General features: G+C 36.1%; 1 protein-coding gene across 3 annotated transcripts in view; it reads right to left on the reverse strand.

The window, feature by feature from the left end:
- ADAMTS20 (ADAM metallopeptidase with thrombospondin type 1 motif 20) overlaps positions 1 to 18,962 on the reverse strand; it is an 88,852-nt gene that overhangs the window by 26,841 nt on the left and 43,049 nt on the right. For all 3 annotated transcript variants that reach the window (XR_009745946.1, XM_061467785.1, XM_061467784.1), the window contains exons 16-28: positions 16,126 to 16,221; positions 14,693 to 14,859; positions 14,456 to 14,585; positions 13,254 to 13,380; positions 12,357 to 12,567; positions 11,674 to 11,838; positions 10,872 to 11,036; positions 10,184 to 10,306; positions 7,621 to 7,728; positions 6,749 to 6,913; positions 6,240 to 6,530; positions 5,755 to 5,916; positions 4,581 to 4,757 (exon numbers count right to left, since the gene is read on the reverse strand). Coding sequence is in view for 2 of the 3 variants with exons in the window: in XM_061467785.1 (XP_061323769.1) it covers positions 4,581 to 4,757; positions 5,755 to 5,916; positions 6,240 to 6,530; positions 6,749 to 6,913; positions 7,621 to 7,728; positions 10,184 to 10,306; positions 10,872 to 11,036; positions 11,674 to 11,838; positions 12,357 to 12,567; positions 13,254 to 13,380; positions 14,456 to 14,585; positions 14,693 to 14,859; positions 16,126 to 16,221 (2,087 nt within the window). In the remaining variant the exon portion in view is untranslated. The remainder of the gene's footprint in view (positions 1 to 4,580; positions 4,758 to 5,754; positions 5,917 to 6,239; positions 6,531 to 6,748; positions 6,914 to 7,620; positions 7,729 to 10,183; positions 10,307 to 10,871; positions 11,037 to 11,673; positions 11,839 to 12,356; positions 12,568 to 13,253; positions 13,381 to 14,455; positions 14,586 to 14,692; positions 14,860 to 16,125; positions 16,222 to 18,962) is intronic.

Here is an 18,962-nt window from a genome sequence, read left to right on the forward strand (position 1 = left end):
AAATATGTTGTGAAGATATAGACTATTGCAACAAGCTTTAGGTAACACCCATTTACAACCTGGATTCAGTAATCCAGGTATGTATTCTTCCTAAAGGAGTGAGAAAGGGTAAGAAGCAAACATGTATTTCTAGTTATGACACACCTGGTTAAAATGTCTCTGATAAAATTTAGGTTGCTATCCACACTCATACAATAGATATCACTAACTACCTAAGCAGGAAACCTGCTGTTTGACTACCTGCCTTTCCAAGCTTTTTGGTAAGCACTGTAAAATTAGGAGGGGGCAAAACTAAAATCAAACTCCTATCAAAAATCTTGTCATCCAAAAATGCAAAGAAATGTTTGCCATTATGGTTAGCTGGAAGGTATTGTCATGCCATATATGAATAGCCTATTTTATTTCTCCAGTGTAATTCCTCCTCACACTCCATAAAACCTTTTAAGAAAATATATAAACTGAAAGGTAATAAAAGCATATATGTATCAGGAATTTTGAGAAACTTACACTTTTTTTCTATTGCGTAGCAACAACCTAGGAGGCACAGAAAAAAAGACTAGAAAGGAAGACAGACCATTTAACCAAGAGATAAATACAAAATTCTTAAAAGAAATTGAGCTAAAAAGGGGAAGCTTTAGTTAGTAGTCAAATACAATCCTTGAAGAGGCATCACAGAAAACCTCCATTAAGGAAAGCACACTAGATGAGTAGGAGAGTTACCTCCTGTTGACCAGCAGAACGAAGAGTAAAAAAATGTATGTTCACATTAAAAGTTTTGCCCGGGTACCAGGCCACAGCTTTGGCACTGGATATTTCCTAAGTTGCTACTGTGTGTCTAATTATTTCCCAGCCAAGTACTGCTAAAAGTAGTATTTTGTTCTCTGGAACAGAATACTAGAAAAGCTACTTCATATCGGTGCTACACATGAAAACTTTGCAAGATTATATGTGCCTTTCAGACTGTATCTACACCCTGCATCTGAAGATTTGTTGTATCTAAACACAACCGCTGATCCAACTAACAGTTGATTTGATTACATTCCCACATAGTTTTTGTCAGGTAACAGATGAGTGCTTGGCTAAGAATACTAAAGCACATGGATATAGGAAATACTGCTCAAAGGAAAAAAAAAGACTAGTATGGAAAGTAACAAAGCATCATTCTTGAACTCAATTTAGATAGATTATTTTAACACGCTTCTAGCACAAAATTATTGTATCTAGTCATTAAAGTTCCATTTTAAAACCTTACGGTATCTTTGTGAATTTGCAATACTCTCTCTTTTAATGCTTTAAGTAAAAAACAAATTCTTACCATTAGGGTCAGAAAACCTGAACCTCCCTGATGAAAACCAATACAATAAACCAGAGGTCTTATTGCATGGACTAAACACAAACCCCAATAATAATGCACTGTCGAAATAAGGGATACAGTAAAAGTCTATACTAGAACAAAGTATTCTTGGCCAGCTGTCAGAATGCTATGGAATTTTTCTTGACATTATACAATGTGGCATATGGTTTCCATACTTCTTAGCTTGTAATTTATTCATTCTTTCATGAAGTTTTGGATCATTGCCTCAATCCCTTCACTAATGAAACTAGAGCAGTCTAAAAGAAAAATATCCAAGATATATGGGCCAAATTTACTGGTGGTGCAATTCCATTAAAATAAGCAGCTATATTTACCTCAACTATTATTTAACTTAGAAATATATCATTAGTATGTATATATGAAAATATATATGTCTGTATCGTAGTTTTGATATATTAAAGAAGAGATAGTATACTTAGATACATATCAATTAAGCAATGAAATCTTGAGATCAGACACTATAAAGTGTAAGAGCCCATAACTCCTAAAGTGCAGAAAGCATCAACCAGACTTCTGGCTTCAAATCATAAACAGAGCCTTTCTTGCAACTTCCCTATCATGCATTTACAAGATATGTTTTATTTTAATTATGTTGTGTAAAATGAATCAAAACCTGAAAGAAATGTATGAACAAGGCATATTGCTAGAAGTCTTCTGTCCTCAAATACATAGCGATAGCTAGCAGAAGAAATTAGAATGCCCCAATATGGAAGAGAGCATAAAAGACACTAACAACTGATAAACTAGGTTCATCAGGTCCTTGACTCAGGATTCTGAATAAGTCTTAGCTAATATGACTTTTCCCTGAATCTATTTCCACTGGAATCTAAAATCCAAGAGGAAACTCTCTGGCTATGCAAAAGCCAGAATAGTACGTAAGTGAATCTTTTACTTCAGACATGGTTTATACAAAGCTACATAAGAATAAGGAAAATGTTTTTTAAGCAATTTTGATAGCCATTTCTGAACTGAATGGGCCAGGCAGGGCCAATATTTAGGAGGCTAAGGAGTCGTTCTAGGTAAAGCGATTGCTCAGTAATTCCCTTCCTTCTATTCTCCCTCTCCACCTATTACATTTGTACCACGCATGGCACAAGTAAAAGATGGCAGAATCTATTGTGGCAAATTACACACCATATTGGAAGCTGCCAATTTCAATTTCTACTTACACAGTGGAATCTCACTAGTAGGTATAAAAGTGTAATGCACTGCTGTCCAGACACATAAATATTACTTATTACTTATCAAAACTAGAAATAGTGGTTTTTCTGGTTCTTGATGTCTTTACAGAGAAGGGAGTAAGTGCAGATAGGACATGCTTGATGTCTCCAGCCTCCAGACAGTGTCCAGTCATTAACAGTCCCCTATACTGGAACATATTATACGTTAGAAAGGCATAAGATAGGCAAAGCCATGATCTATTGATGAACTATCACATCACTAGTGAACACACCATAGATGAAGGCTAAACAAAGTTGTCCGTGCTAGGTTACAACAGTTTCTGTGACTAAAACTTCTACTACCCTTTCATAATAGTTGTCATCAATGAAATTTTGCATTGCTCAAACAGCAACAAAAATTAACTGAAGTTTGTGCGATGACAGTGCTCAAACCAGCTAAATTACAAAAAAGTGATAGCATATTTAGTATGTGAGCCTGCTTTTATTTCCTGAATCTGCTACATTTGTTTCTGCACAACACCATGTGATAGTGTGATGAAAGTAAAACTACTACTGAATAACCAGAGCTTGCAATAATATATGAAAGAGAGGCCACAAACTCTCTGATTACGAGCTTCGATTCTAAACTTAAGCTTTGAAGGATCAAAATGGCTTTTTATGTCAACTGAGATATAAACCAACATGAAAATCTTTGCAAAATTAAGCCAGGTTTACAATACATTACGATAGCTTACAGGTATCTATTAATGCAGGACAAACTATGGGAATGAACAGGCTGTGAAGAATTTTCAATCTAAAAGGAAAACATTGAGTTCAAAGGCAACTGTGTGCTGAATGCCCTACTTGTCTTAGTACCTGAAGTACATCAATTAAGATTAGCAAGTCACTACTAATTATTTGCCTAATAGCTAAATAAGATTCTCTGGTGTCTGCTAAACACAAACACAAAACTCTGTTTTGCACAGTGGAAGAAAGAGGTAACTGTGGTAAATTTTTAATTCAAGCTTTCATTTTAGTCTGTTTGCAACAAATTTTATAATATTTTTAAAAGCACAAAGAAGTATTTTAAGATGAAATTGGACAAGATTTAAAAAAATGCTTCCATGTTAATTCAAAGAACCAAAACATGTAATTTTACCATTAATAAAAAAAAACAAAAACAAATAGAACTGTTGCCCTAGCCCATCTCCCAGAGCTGTTAATGACAGGCTTTTAACTGATTCTGATGGAATCAGGACTGGATCCAACCTCCTTTGATTGCCATTATTCTCCTTAGAATTAAGCACAATAATAAATATTGTCAAATTCAGAGCTTGGGGAAATATAAGGTACTCTACAATGTAGAGCTTGCTATGATTGCTTAATATGTTAATAATCTGCTAGTGGCAATTTGAACGATTAATAGTGATTACTGCAGGCATTTCTGCACATTAATAGACAGCGACATGTAGACAATAACATATTATAGCTACATACATAATTATACATAGACAGCTTTAGTCACTGTTTTAAAATCACAAATATAAACTTTTATGCACAAATGTACAAGTAACATGGAGCAAGATGTCTGATGACAGAGTGTGATATACATGCGTGAGTTATTTTATACTTAAATACACTATTAGAAAAAGTTATGCACAAAAAGATTTTTTTTACAAATATAAATATGTAGATAATACTACATTATAAATAACAGCATATACTTTAAAATTTAAACACAGATCAAATCATAACCCTTCAAAATAGAACAAAGTATTAGGTATTGCTTTTCGCTATGATGATTTCTGGTAATTTTCAAAATATTCCCTATGATGTTTTACAGAGCATGAAACTGTTCCCACTGAAGTAAATGGCTGTTTCCCATTTAATTCAGTGACTGCAGGAACAATAAAACTACACAGACTATATTCCACATACATTATTATTTTCTGTTACCAAATAAAATAATAAGTTTTAAAAGGCCTGGGGAAATAGAGTAACAGAAAGAACAAGAAAGTGAAAAATATTACTGAATGCTATCATACCGATTTCCATGGTCCCCGATGCCATGAAACATCACCAGGGCAAGAATGCACATTACATTGTGCCATATTAGGTGGCTTGTCTAGAATTTCACAGTTTTGATCACCCAACATTTGGCCAGTAGGAAGCTGACAAATCACCAGTCTTGTCTTTATTCCATCTCCACAAGTTTGAGTACACTGCAATAGAGAATTTTATATGCAAGGTCTTTGTTAAGAGAGTCATCACATACTATTAAATCAAAAAGATATAGCAATATCAGTCATTATTTACTAAGTTTATTTCACATTCCCTGGACATTCAATTCAAGGATAAGGACTTACAGTCTAATCTCATACAATGAAAAAAAAAAAAAAAAAATCACCAAAATGTTTACCAAGCTACATTTTAATAGTTTATCAAGTGACTTTCTACAAAATGCTTCAGTTACAGACAATCTCTAATCTCAAAGTGAAGTACCCATTTGTGAGAATAAATGCGCATATATACTATTTGTCTTTGCTAGGAGGAAAAGATGGAAATCGGTCCTAAACCAAATTTTTCTGGCCAGGAAACAGAAAACATAGACACTGGGCACACTTTCTCATAGTCCAACTTCTACAGACTAAATATGTAATACTTAGATTCTAATTTCTAATGAGGTATTAAAAGCAATTTGATCAAAAATGAGCATGTTCTAATAGTTTATAGCTTTTCACTGTATTTCAGAGTCATCTTTTAGATGCATGATCGCATCTTCATACTTCTGATTTGTAAGTACAACCCAGTAGATACTACTATCTGCAGTTACTCTAGGCAGTATTCATGAAATTTGATGTAATAGCATTTCTTTATAGCATCTTTCACCCTTTTTTAACTTGATCAGCAATTTCACTGAAGGTTTTCTGCATACAATTCATCTATTTGTAACATAAAATAATTCTATCTCTCAAAATTCAAGACACTACTGCAACACTCAATTATGTGTTGTACATCCTGAGCCTCACATAATACAATTTTTGGATGTGTATCTACACTATTCATATTTACACTATAGTTGAATTTGATCAAAGAACAAAGTTCACATAATGAACTTTTTGAGTAACAAAATGCAGTTCAGTTCCATTTACAAACAAATAATTATTTCTAAGTTTATGTAGTAAATAATATTTCCTTTCGAAAGTGAAATAATCTTACTTCTCCCCAGTTGCCATAGTTCCATCGTGGGCAGGGTCCAGAATCACAGTGTCTTGACTCTGGAGGTTTTGTTGCCTCATCACAATAACTAGCACTTCTTCCTTCCTCATCTTGACATACTACCACTCGACGGTGAAATCCACCTGCACAAGTACTAGAGCACTACCAAAACATGCAAACATATGTATCACCATTGCTTAATCAGAAAAATATCAAATATGTTGATTACAATTTTAAATTATTATTTTTAATGTTAACTAGCAAAACTGAAATCTGCAAATAAAAATTTCTACTAGTAGTATTACTAGTACTAGAAGTATTACTTTGAAATCACAGAAAAATTACATTTTTATTTTCATAGTAATAAAAATATTTTTTAAATACACATGCTTCTCTTTTGACCAAATCTGTACTATAATAGCATTTCTAGAAGTGTTAACACGTATGTGAGAGAACAAATAAATATATTAAAAATAAATTCTTACTGCTCCCCAGGGTCCAGTTCTCCATTGATACCCTCCCATCGAGGGATGGTTCCACTGGTTTATGCTGTCTTGTGGGTGGTGCACCGGAAGGTAACCTATTTCTGGAAAACGGCTTGGATGGTCATGTGTTTTTGGAATATGATGATAAACTGGTGGACATGATGGCATGTTACATTCTTGTTCTTTGGAAGGTCGGCTTTCAGGATCACAGTAATTCTCGTCGATTTGTTGATGATAGTTGGCACAGATAACTTGTCTTGTTAATATCCCACTATCACACGTAACTGTGCACTGACCAAAAATAAACCCAAAGTTTATGACAGAACATTGATAATTAATAACCAAAGAAATTTATATTTACTTCTGACAATAACAAACATGTATTTTGTTTTTTTCAAGGGATGCAGTTTCAATCACACTTGCACAAAATATGAAGCCCCAGTTTCTAACCAGAACCTTTGGCCAATAACCTAAATAGAACACTAAAAAAAATTACTATTAATACTTACAGGGGACCAATTTCCAACTTGCCACTCTCCACATGGACTAAAGCAGCTTGAAATTTCAGCTGGTCGTGGTAAATGAGCACACAGAGATTCATCTGCTATTCCTCCATGAGCATCTCTACAACTCACATAGCGAGCACGATCGCCCTTCCCACAGGTTGCAGAGCACTGTTAGAGAATAATCCAAGCTCATCGCACTTTAGGAGACTAAAACAAGATCATGCAAGCATCTAAAATACTAACATAGCATCAGCCTGACTTCAGAATTAAACACCGACAACCAGATTTCCATCTCACACTGACAGAGCCATGCGTTCAGGAACGAAGCTGAAATATTGGTGGATGGATTAAGGTTTTACATCGTTGTCAAGTAAAACTCACTTTCATCACTATCAAAATCAAAAACTCTTCTATTAAACAGTTTGTGTAGAAACCATTTTTCATAACCTTTATTTTAAAAATTAGGCAAAACTAGACCTATAAAGACCCAAACTGTTTAATATTGCTATTCACAGAAAAGATGTAAATTTTGGAATACTCAGATACTGATCAATTATTTTAAAAAACACTTCCTTGCATACTCTCAATCATATAAAAGCTATTTTGCTCAAAACCCCAGATCCTAGAACCCTTTTTTTTTCCCCCTCCTTATTTTGCCTGGCTACATTTGAAGCATACTTCAAATATTCCCATATTTGCCGGGAGAATCTTGCTTCTCCTTAAGAAACAGGTTCTTCAAGGAATATCAGAATTCCTTTAAAATTTATCACTAACATATTTCAGTCTGAAAAATACATGAATGAGAACTTTATGGAAAAATGGCAAAAGGAATGGAGGACTGCTCTGTAAGGTGTGAATGCTACTAGATTACTTACTGGGGTCCACGATCCATATCTCCATTGGGTCGCTTTCCCCACAGGAACTAGAGGAGATGATGTAGTCCATAATTCTGTATTTTCTGGACAAGAGGGCAATTCACACTCCTGTGAGGGTGAGAAAAAAACCCTTTTAAGGTAAACATTTTGGAAGACCCAAATGCAAAGCAAATGGATCCCGTAGAGAGAGATCCTACCATTACAACGAGCCAGCATTAATTAACAAGTAAATACCATATTCTAATTTATCCCTGGTGTTATTCGAAGGCTTTTTATTGAATTGTTCTGTTTCAAATTAAGATGCAAAGAAAATGTATTTGATATTAAAACTGTATTATTAATAACTAATAATATTTGCATTTTGAGTAAAAACTGTGCTGGGCAGCTTGCTGGAGAGAACAAGCATAGACATTATGGCCTCCTGTTTCACAGCCACATGCTGTACAGAAGAACTGACTGAAGACAGTGGCTCTTCTGTCCCATTCTTTACACCTACGGCTACTGAGAACACAAAATTGCCCAATTTCAGTCAACAACCAGACAGGTACTTCAACTCAAAATACAAAGCATACTCAAATCCAGTGTTTTCACATGCAGGTGGAAATAAATTTATAGCAATTACTTGGCTTTTATATTTTAAAATATCTTTTTTACCTCTTCCCCTTGAGACAAGAAGAAGAGCATGCCCTCAAGGAGGTACATGGTTACCAGCTTAGCCAGATATAAATGAGAACCATAGAATAATAGAATAGAATCATAGAATAGGGTTGGGAAGGACCTTAAGATCATCTAGTTCCAACCCCCCTGCCGTGGGCAGGGACACCTCACACTAAACCATGCCACCCAAGGCTCTGTCCAACCTGGCCTTGAACACTGCCAGGGATGGAGCATTCACAACCTCCCTGGGCAACCCATTCCAGTGCCTCACCACCCTAACAGGAAAGAATCTCCTCCTTATAGCCAATCTAAACTTCGCCTGCTTAAGTTTTAACCCGTTACCCCTTGTCCTATCACTACAGTCCCTAATGGAGAGTCCCTCTCCAGCATCCCTATAGGCCCCCTTCAGATACTGGAAGGCTGTTATGAGGTCTCCACACAGCCTTCTCTTCTCCAGGCTGAACAGCCCCAACTTCGTCAGCCTGTCTTCATACAGGAGGTGCTCCAGTCCCCTCATCATCCTTGTGGCCCTCCTCTGGACTTGTTCCAACAGTTCCATGTCCTTTTTAGGTTGAGGACACCAGAACTGCACACAATACTCCAGGTGAGGTCTCACAAGAGCAGAGGGGCAGGATCACCTCCTTCGACCTGCTGGTCACGCTCCTTTTGATGCAGCCCAGGATACGGTTGGCTTTCTGGGCTGCAAGCGCACACTGAAGCCGGCTCATGTTCATTTTCTCATCCACCAGCACCCCCAAGTCCTTCTCCACAGGGCTGCTCTGAGTCTCTTCTCTGCCCAACCTGTAGCTGTGCCTGGGATTGCTCCCACACAGCTGTAGGACCTTGCACTTGGCATGGTTAAACTTCATGAGATTGGCATCAGCCCACCTCACAAGCATGTCGAGGTCCCTCTGGATGGCATTCCTTCCCTCCAGCATATCAACCGAACCACACAGCTTGGTGTCAACGGCAAACTTGCTGAGGGCGCACTCAATCCCACTGTCCATGTCAGCGACAAAGATGTTGAACAAGACCAATCCCAACACCCATCCCTGAGGGACACCACTCGTTACTGGTCTCCAGCTGGACATGGAGCCATTGACCACAACTCTTTGTGTGCGGCCATCCAGCCAGTTCTTTATCCGCTGAGTGGCCCACCCATCAAATTGATGTCGCTCCAATTTAGAGAGAAGGATGTCGTGTGGGACAGTGTCGAACGCTTTGCACAAGTCCAGGTAGATGACATCAACTGCTCTACCCCTGTCCATCAGTTCTGTAGCCCCATCATAGAAGGCCACCAAATTGGTCAGGCAGGATTTCCCCTTAGTGAACCATGCTGGCTGTCAGCAAGCACCTTGCTGTTTTTCATGTGCCTTAGCATGCCATCCAGGAGAATCTGCTGCAAGATTTTGCCAGGCACAGAGGTGAGACTATTGACCATATTAATACCATACTGAATCATAATTCATGACTACACATTTTGGAATTAGTAGTATTCCAACATCTGCAGCTCTTTTCAAGTAACCATGTCATTCTTTTAAAAACTATATACAAGCAGAATTTTAGAGAATACCAAGCCCGTCAGGCGCTCTTATTAAGCACTGTGGCAGGCAGACTCCTTATAATATTCTACATGTTGGAGCTTTCCCCCTGCCAAATAATCAAAAGCCTTTGGACCCTCTCAATAATATACCAAATTTTCAAATCTCCAATCTCCAAATTACTCTTTTACTTAATTCACTAGGCCAAATTTGAAAATCAGGACAAAAAAACAGACAGATTCAGTATTTTTTTTCCTCATTTTAGAACTCATTTCCTGCAAGTTCCCTTGGTCACTAGACAATACTTATAATTAGATGTTTCTAACTAAAAAGTACAATCAACAGAAAAGCATTTTTCAACTTACTTGGTTATCTCTAGGACGAGTAGCAGCATTACATTCCCTGTCATCATCCAAAATAACTCCGTAAGTCCCAGTAACACATCTGACTGCACGCATCTGGTATCCACGGCCACATGTCACAGCACACTGTTAAAGTCAGTTATTTCACACACTTGAAATATATGAACTAGTTAGAATAAAAATTATTTTTAATTAATGTTTTTATTTAAAAACTCTTTCTAGAATGAACAGGGATAACTACTGGGATGGTGTTAACTTTCTTCATTGCAGACTGTATATGCTGCTTAAACCATGTCCATAACACAACAATATTTTGTCTATTGCTGAATCAAAAAATCACTTAAAAGCAATTGGACATTATGTTAGGCATCAGCGTAATTATCTCTAATGTGACAAAATAATGTATGAGAAAATCTGAGTGGCTTGCTATCTACATTTTCATTATTCTGGAGATACAATATATTAATGTGTAAAAGTATCTCTGATATTAAGGCTCAGTGTCAATGAATTAGGCATTTAACTTACATGGGTATTCCTAAATTACAGCTTAGATAGCCAATAGGAGCAAAGAAATACATGAATACAACTGAAGTAATTGCTTAAGATACAATTAAAGTGTTTAAAAGATACTGTTTTGTGATCAGTCAGCCTGAACTAGAAAACAAGACGCCAGGAATCCTTCTGTACTCACTGATCCCCAAGGCCCTACTTGCCAAGATGCACATTCATGAAGTTCACATGGTGTTATTGATTCTGGTCTATCATTTGGATTACAGAAATCATCTCTCAGCTGTTCATCATTAAGTTGGCACCATACTTGACGACGCTTCATTCCTTTGCCACATGTCACAGGACACTGTAAAATTATTACACCTATCAGTTTGTAAAGACATGCATCAGCATTGACTTCACTTTCTTTTAGTAATCTGTTGGATTTTAAAGATCACATAAATAACAAAAATGTTCCATGCATGTAAGTAGTCAAACAAAACTAGTTATTTTATGAACTCTCAATTTCCTGTAAACATCAACCCAAATGCTAATACAAAGGAAACTATTAAGTTTCTGAAGTTTAAAAATATGAGTGTATACATTACAGTTTTCACAAGGAAAAAAGTTTAAACTATCCATGACTTTTTTGTACCCATATAATCTATAATAAAACAGAATTCTGTTCTCCAATTGGTTGGACGGTTCTCATTGCTTTATAAAAAAATGAAGGGAGGCATATTACGGTAAAGAGATTTACTCTAAGTAGCTTCACTTTGTGATCTTAACGTAACAAGATTTCAGAGTAAAATAAACTCTGAGTGGTTTTCAGAAGTTCTCATTCATTTGTACATCTGGGATGTGTATCAGCCAAATCCCAGGACTTCAGAATTTTTATCATCATGTGCCTCAAAACAGCCAAAACAAAAAACCCCAACACTTAAAGCTGATTCTTTTAATATCGATGAGAAGGATGAAAAATGTCTCCAGTTTTACTTTATTACCTCACTCCACCCACTAACAGACCAGCTTGGACATAAGAATTCATTGCAGCTCTGTGTTACAAGTCTTGAAAGTCCCTGGCATTCTCTGTCAGGAAGATGACGACCCAAATTGTTCATACAAAAAGCTTCTCTGGTTCTGATACCTCTCTCACAGCTCCTAGAACACTGTGATGTATAGACAATATTATAAAATAGGAAACAAAACACAATAAAAACAGGTCACAATACATAATCAGTCTTAAAGGTGAAGACATTATTGATTGCGTTTGACAAATGTGTCTTACATTTAATCTACAGACTACTCATTCATGAGGCAAATTTGGCACTCTGTTTAGTAGTTCCAAGATAAAACTCTTTAGTGAAGGTTAAAGTACTTATTCCTTTTCTCTAAAATATCCTCAGAACTTAATTATTAAGACTGTAAATAAAATATAACACCTTTAACCACAAGATCTTCTCTGCTGACTTCCAAAACCAAGCTGCAAACAATTTAGCTACATTTTTTTATGAAAATATGACTAAGGTGCTTAAATATGAAGACTGGTATTAGCTTAGCAACTCCTACAATGCTGCACTTGTCAAAAGCTATTTTAGTTACTTAAACTAAAATGTTATAGAAATAAAAATTTTATCTGAGGTAACCAGAACTATAATGGTACAATTATAAGGTTCTGAATTTGTACCTCTGACCATTCTGTGTAGTGCCAACTTGTTAACATACAGTCACTGTGGCAGGGCTCTCTAGTTGGCGGTTTCTGCTGATCAGCGCAGTACTTTTCGTCAACTGGAGCACTGAGTCCTTTTGAAATAGAGTACTTCATGCAGTGGATCTCTATAGACCGATACCCTGGGCCACACTTTGATGTGCAGTGACTTTTGCCAACACTGTGCCACCTATAAGAACAAACTGTTATAGAAAGCTAACTGTGTTTTAAAACATAAGACCACAGTGAATAAAGAATTTGGAGCATGTACTAGGAACTGTCATGTAAATACAGATATGCATTTTAGGGAACAGACAAAACTCTAAAATCTATCTCATGACTGGAATTTTCAAATCAATATAAAATAATTTGACTCATTGGCTTAAGAAACACCTTTTTAAATTTGAAAGAACTTTTCTCCTAGGTGACTTTGAAAAACATAAGCTATAATTCTAACTGTCCATCCTTCGAACACTTCAGCATGGGCTTTCTTGGGGTGCAAAACCACAAACCTTTTTCTAATTAAATCCAGTTGCAGCTACAGTTCTGTTGAAAAATGTATATTGCCCCAGAAATACAAGGTTTTGAGTCAGGATATATAAGAGATTCATAATCCTAACGAAAGACTTTTTACTTTATCAACAAAAATTAGAAAAGCACACTAATTCTACATAGATTCAGAGGTGCATAGATTCACATAATGCATAAACCCATTACGTGAACAGAGTTGAGGAAAGGAAAAAGAGACAGGACAGATGAGGAAGGCAGAAGTGACGGCCAGGGCATAAGGCAGGCCATATTACTTAGTTTCAATCTTGTATCAACAAAAACATGTTAAGACCACAACAGCTGCATAAGTTAGGAACCTCTTTTTACCTTAATTCACACTCTGTATTACACTCCTCAAAAACATCTGGTACAGTGGGTATAAGTTCACATCTTTGATCAGACACTACTGCATGATCACTTTTACGTATGCATGTCATTCTTCTTCTTCGAATACCTTGAAAAGGAATCAAAGAAAGCAAATAATGGGCTAAAATAAGAGTGCCTTTTTACACTAGTAGATTCCATTCAACCTGTAAAACCTACCTCTTTATACAACCTAATAATTGTATAGAGGAGATTCTGCACAAACATGTTGCTGACTACATTCCAGGTGGGAACAACCTTGTCCTGGTCAGCCCTGCCATTTCCCAGGTGTATTACAGTGGTTTTACAAGGATATCAACTTCCAGAAAACTGCAATGAGCAACAGTCCGTTTACTCAACAGGCTAACTACTCCAAAATGGATCACTTCTGTCCTTTTCTAATTGTCAAATTTGCAAACCACCACCTTAACTTAGAGGTTATGATCCTTTTCTTTAAGGAATCAGAAAACTCGATCACAGTGTACCTAAAAGATCTGGAGTGCTGGGAGAAGTACCACAGCTGACACATGCTGAGCTTCTCTAGCACATAAGTATGTCTACAGCCTGACTCAAAACCAGAAGAAACTCACCATCACAAATCTACAGGCTAATAGGAGTATCTATCAAAAATCTGTGTAAATACACTTCATATATATATTTCATACATACTGTGGTTTTATCTTGACACTCAGATGGCCTGTAGAATAACAGACATATTTTAAAATGTATCTTTAAATAGCTTTACCCCATGAAGCAGATAACCAAAGAAGAAAAATAAATATATATGAAAGATACTAGACAAATCAGTGGCCACCTGGAAACACGATAACAGAAGTCTAATACATATTAGTAGGCATACAATACCATTTTCTAATGATGCATTAGACTTGATTCAACTGGTGGTTTTATATAAACCACTCCTAAACAGGCAAAAGAAAGGAATACAAATGCAGTTTTCAGCATAGAATTCCACTTCATGAATGCTGAAAATAGTAAAACAAAAGCAGAATCCATTCCTGCCCTTAAAGGCTCTGCACACCTAAAGTTTACTGACAGCACCAAGTCCCTTCCTTACAAGTATGGATGAAAAATCCAAGTACTTAAGACTAACCCCTTTGTAAACGCCGTAAGGTCTTTGGTTCTGGTAACAAAATAATTCACAGTACCTTGGCACATCCTGCTGCAGTCTTGCCAGGGTCCATAAGGATCCCATGTATACAGATCACTTCTGTCTTCTATTGGGATATTGAAGGAATAACGCACATCAGGGTTGTATAAATTCCCTACACACAAAACCTTAATTGAGATAAAATGATAGCTGTTTTTCAATGAATTTGAACATAAAATTATGAAGAGAATGTTCATGTAGCAAAGTTTTAAACATGAAAAAATCAAACACACACCTGTAAGGTTAGCTCTTCTTCGACTCTGTCAGTGCTGTTAATTCGTTCTATTGTATGGTTTGAACCACTGTACTCAAAAATGGCTCCTTGTATATTGATTTCTCTTTTTGACATGCTCACAACAAAATTTCCATTCAAGAGAAAATTTCCATGAATATCAGATAAAGCTAAAAGTAAAACAAAATATTGGAAATAAAGCATCTATTTAATTAAAAGGTTCTAACAATGAAAACTCTTAATACTATAATCTTCTCATTAACACTTAGCTTTACTTTAGTCCATGTGCAATATTTTAAAGTTATATCAAACAGTTTCTAATGCATTAATTCAATCCTAACCATCGTTAACTTTCACCTGAGCAGTTGTCATGGATTTCTCTGTAATAACAACCCAACTTCAGTAACATTTGTTCTGCTAAAAGGTTGACTGCGCATGCAGTCAACTTTTAAATTTGGTTAGGTTCTCCTACTGTAGCAGGAAACAATTATTATCTGTACTTCTGGCCTATTCTATAGCCCAAGTTCTTGTATTTGCTAGAGCTACTTTTCGTGTAGTGGCTTTTTAAAGTAAATTTTAAAGTAAAAACAAATTATTAATAATTTATAATAATAATTTAATGACCAATTTACATTACTAAAGATTACTAATAAATTAAAAATGAAATTTAAAAATAAAGTAAATTTTTTAGTAAAGGAATGCTATCAGGCTTTACTACCTTTGAAATGGTAGCTAGTACCAGGGGGTGAGGGTTGTTTCTGTGTCCTGCAAGATGCACGTGCAACAACAGGTCAAATGGGCAAGGAAAGCATATGGAAAACTCTGCGGTTTGTTGAATAGGATAGTAACGAAACAAGAGACAAAATCAAAAATGCACTCATATTCTTTTATACATATAATGTAAGTACTATGAAAGAGAACGACCAAGATTCATGGTACAATGTGCTTATGAATTTTTGTTCCTCTCGTATACTTGCAAATCTGTAAACGTGATCTTTATACTCAGACATGATAGAAAAAGAGAAATGGGAGACAAACTAGTAAGTTTGCTGAAGGTCAGACTGCTTCATTTATAAACGAAGTGTACGCTTCCAAGATTTAAAATCATACATTCCTGCATTATTCCTGATTTCACTTGTAGAGTTTTAATTAACATTGACACAACAAAGTAAAAAATTGACAAAGTCATGCAATGTGCTATAATTCCTATTCTCTGACAAATGAACACACGCATGCAAGAATTAGAAGTCTAACATCATCTCACTCATTTTTCTGAAAACTAGTATCTACAGAGAGACTCATGCAAATGATGATACAGCGTAATCAGATATTTGCTCTAAAGACTTTTACCAGACTTCTGATAATACATGTCTAGAGATGAGCTCTGGCAAGAGAATAAAATCTATTCATCAAAATTATACACAGGAGGCTTTTACCTAGGTAGTTGTCATCTTCTGGTTTCCCTGAGTAGCTGTGCTGCCGAATATCAATGTTTGTTGCTCCTTTGGGAATATTTACTACAACATTGTAACCTGCAATATAATTATTCACAAATTAATTCTATATGAAAATAGTCAAATACTAGTATATATGAACTTATAACTAGTTTTATTCACAAAACCCTAAAGTACACCAGTGACAACTGCTGCTGACTGCCCGCTTCGTTTAGGAAAGGAAATGCGACTACCTTCATTAATATGAAATTTCTTTGTTGGTGGTTTTTGTTTTGTTTTGTTTTTTAATCAGTTAACTGATCTTTGATATTCCTAACTCTTCAAAATTCATTCCTGTTCTCAGGAATGTGAATTCAATTCTTCACCAATAACATGAGTCCAACCTACTCAGAAAAATCTCTAGAGAGCAGCACTACTCCAGAAAGCAGTCAAGTATAACAAGTGGAACTCAAGAAGCCTCCTCACAATTTAGCCACAGAACTTTTCTACAATAAAATGAATAAATTGCTTAATAAGACATATGCTGACTCCCTGATTATACAGTTCAGTTAGCTTTTCTCACAGCACTCAGGAGTCCTAAACACTCAAATACTGCAGTATTGCAGACCATACACATAGGTAGATATATTAGATAAATTAGCCATGCTTGATCCACATTCTGATACTTCAAATGTTACCCTAGTGCTCACCTTTCAAAATACAAATGATTCACAAATGAGTCATCTTTACCTCTGACTACTATAATGGTAGCCTTGTCGTAATGTAACAAAATATCATCAAAATCTACTTTTTAAAACTGTTGCTCTGCACATAAGCATAGGTTTAAAAAAAACTGTTTCTCATAGATGCTACTCACAAATTCAAATGGATTCTTATGTCTAAGAAAAAACTGGGTGTGGCAAAAATTGAAGAGAAATAACAAAAACATGCAGTCTGATGTGTTAATATAAACTTAGCTAAATTTTCCACCTATTTTTCTGGGTTTAACAGCCTTGCCATGATTTAACTTTAGTTACTTGGCAAACCTCTGCAAGTAAAGATTTAAGTGGCAATATCCTTTTCAAATTGTGCTGGGTTTGGCTGGGATAGAGTTAATTTTCTTCATAGTAGCTAGTATAGGGCTACATTTTGGATTTGTGCTGGAAACAGTGTTGATAACACAGGGATGTTTTAGCTACTGCAGTGTTTACACATCCTCAAGACCTTTTCTGCTCCTCTTCCCACCCCACCAGTGAGCAGGCTGGGGATGCCCCAGGAGCTGGGAAGGGAAACAGCCGGGGCAGCTGACCCCAACTTACCAAAGGGATGTTCCATAGCATATAGTGTTGTGCTCAGCACATAAAGCTGGGAGAAGATGGAAGGAAGCGGTATTTGTAGTGATGGCATTTGTCTTTCCAAGTAACCACTACACATGATAGAACCCTGCTGTCCTGGAGATGGTTGAACACCATGGGAAGTGGTGAATGAATTCCGCGGTTTGCTTTGCTTGCATGTGGGGCTTTTGCTTTACCTATTAAACTGTCTTTATCTCAACACATGAATTTTTTCACTTCTACTCTTCCAGTTCTCTCCCCAGTCCTGCTGGGTGGGGGCTGTGTGTGTGTGCGTAAGTGAGCAGCTGTGTGGTGCTTAGTTGCCATTTGGGATTAAATTATGCCAAATTTCACAATTCATTAACTTCCCAGTGACTTTTAATCTATAAAACCAATGCCATGTATTTAAAAGAACATTTAACCTAATCACAGGTCCATCGTATTTACCAGCTGGGGGCAGCACTGCAATTGCAAATTGACACCGCATGCTGTAGATAAATACAGTGGTCAATCTTGATTTATTGCAAAGAAAACCAAAAGACACTCAAAAAAGCCCTTCATCTTGTACACTGAAGACCTTGTAGTAACAGATTGACAGAAGACAAAATATGGGAGGAAACTATAAACAAAACTGCATAACACATTGTCAGTGATAGGAGAATAGTAAAGGCACTGAAAATTATCACTTTCCAGGAAATTCTTAGATATTCTAATTTTATGCCATTAGATATTCTAATAATAATAGCCAAATAATAATTATGTGTACATAATTAGGTTACCATTTCCTAAACTGGGAGCTAAATAAGGTAGTATTTCACTGTAATGAATTTCTAATAATTGTTTAACTAGTGTTTAAACATTGAATTACAACATTATAACTGTATGACTACAAGCATGCACCACAGGCTGCTATTGCCTAATTCAAATTTTGCATTAGTAAAATGATTCGTGTCAGTATAGAAAGGGACTAGATGAAGTTAAAAGGATAAGATTAAGAGCATGGATTTTGGCATACTTATTTTGTGATCCTAACTCAGAACTCTTTTGGAAAACAACATTTCCTCAGACAGTATTTTCAGTCATTAGTCTAGGGATATCACAGAACTCCCATGGACACTGAAGTTTTAGTGATCAGCTGACTACAGCCTCGTTTGCATTGCTGCATACCTGTGTGATAATCCCAAAGGTTACACATACCATCCAGCAGTATAATTCACTATCATTTTTTATATGCTATAATTCCAAGTGAATTTAAAACATTTAACTATGCTTAACACCAAAATATTAAAGAAAGGTTTTCCTCATCCCAAAATGTGTCAGTTTTTCTCCCCTCCAGCTTCAGTAAAAAGGAAGTAAGTCTGTGACAACGCAGAGAGTGACGTTCTCAACCATATTTGTATAAATGGAAGTTTTATGCAGCAGTCACCATTATCAACTGTATTCGTGACAAAATTCATGTGCTACCTATAAGCATAAAGGTCTTTCACAGTGGTGAGAAACAAAACC

The sequence above is a fragment of the Pezoporus flaviventris genome, unplaced genomic scaffold (assembly GCF_033815535.1).
Source record: "Pezoporus flaviventris isolate CSIRO_AGI_PZ_B2104156 unplaced genomic scaffold, CSIRO_AGI_Pfla_v1 ptg000045l, whole genome shotgun sequence".
In the NCBI taxonomy this organism is placed as follows: Eukaryota; Metazoa; Chordata; class Aves; order Psittaciformes; family Psittacidae; genus Pezoporus; species Pezoporus flaviventris.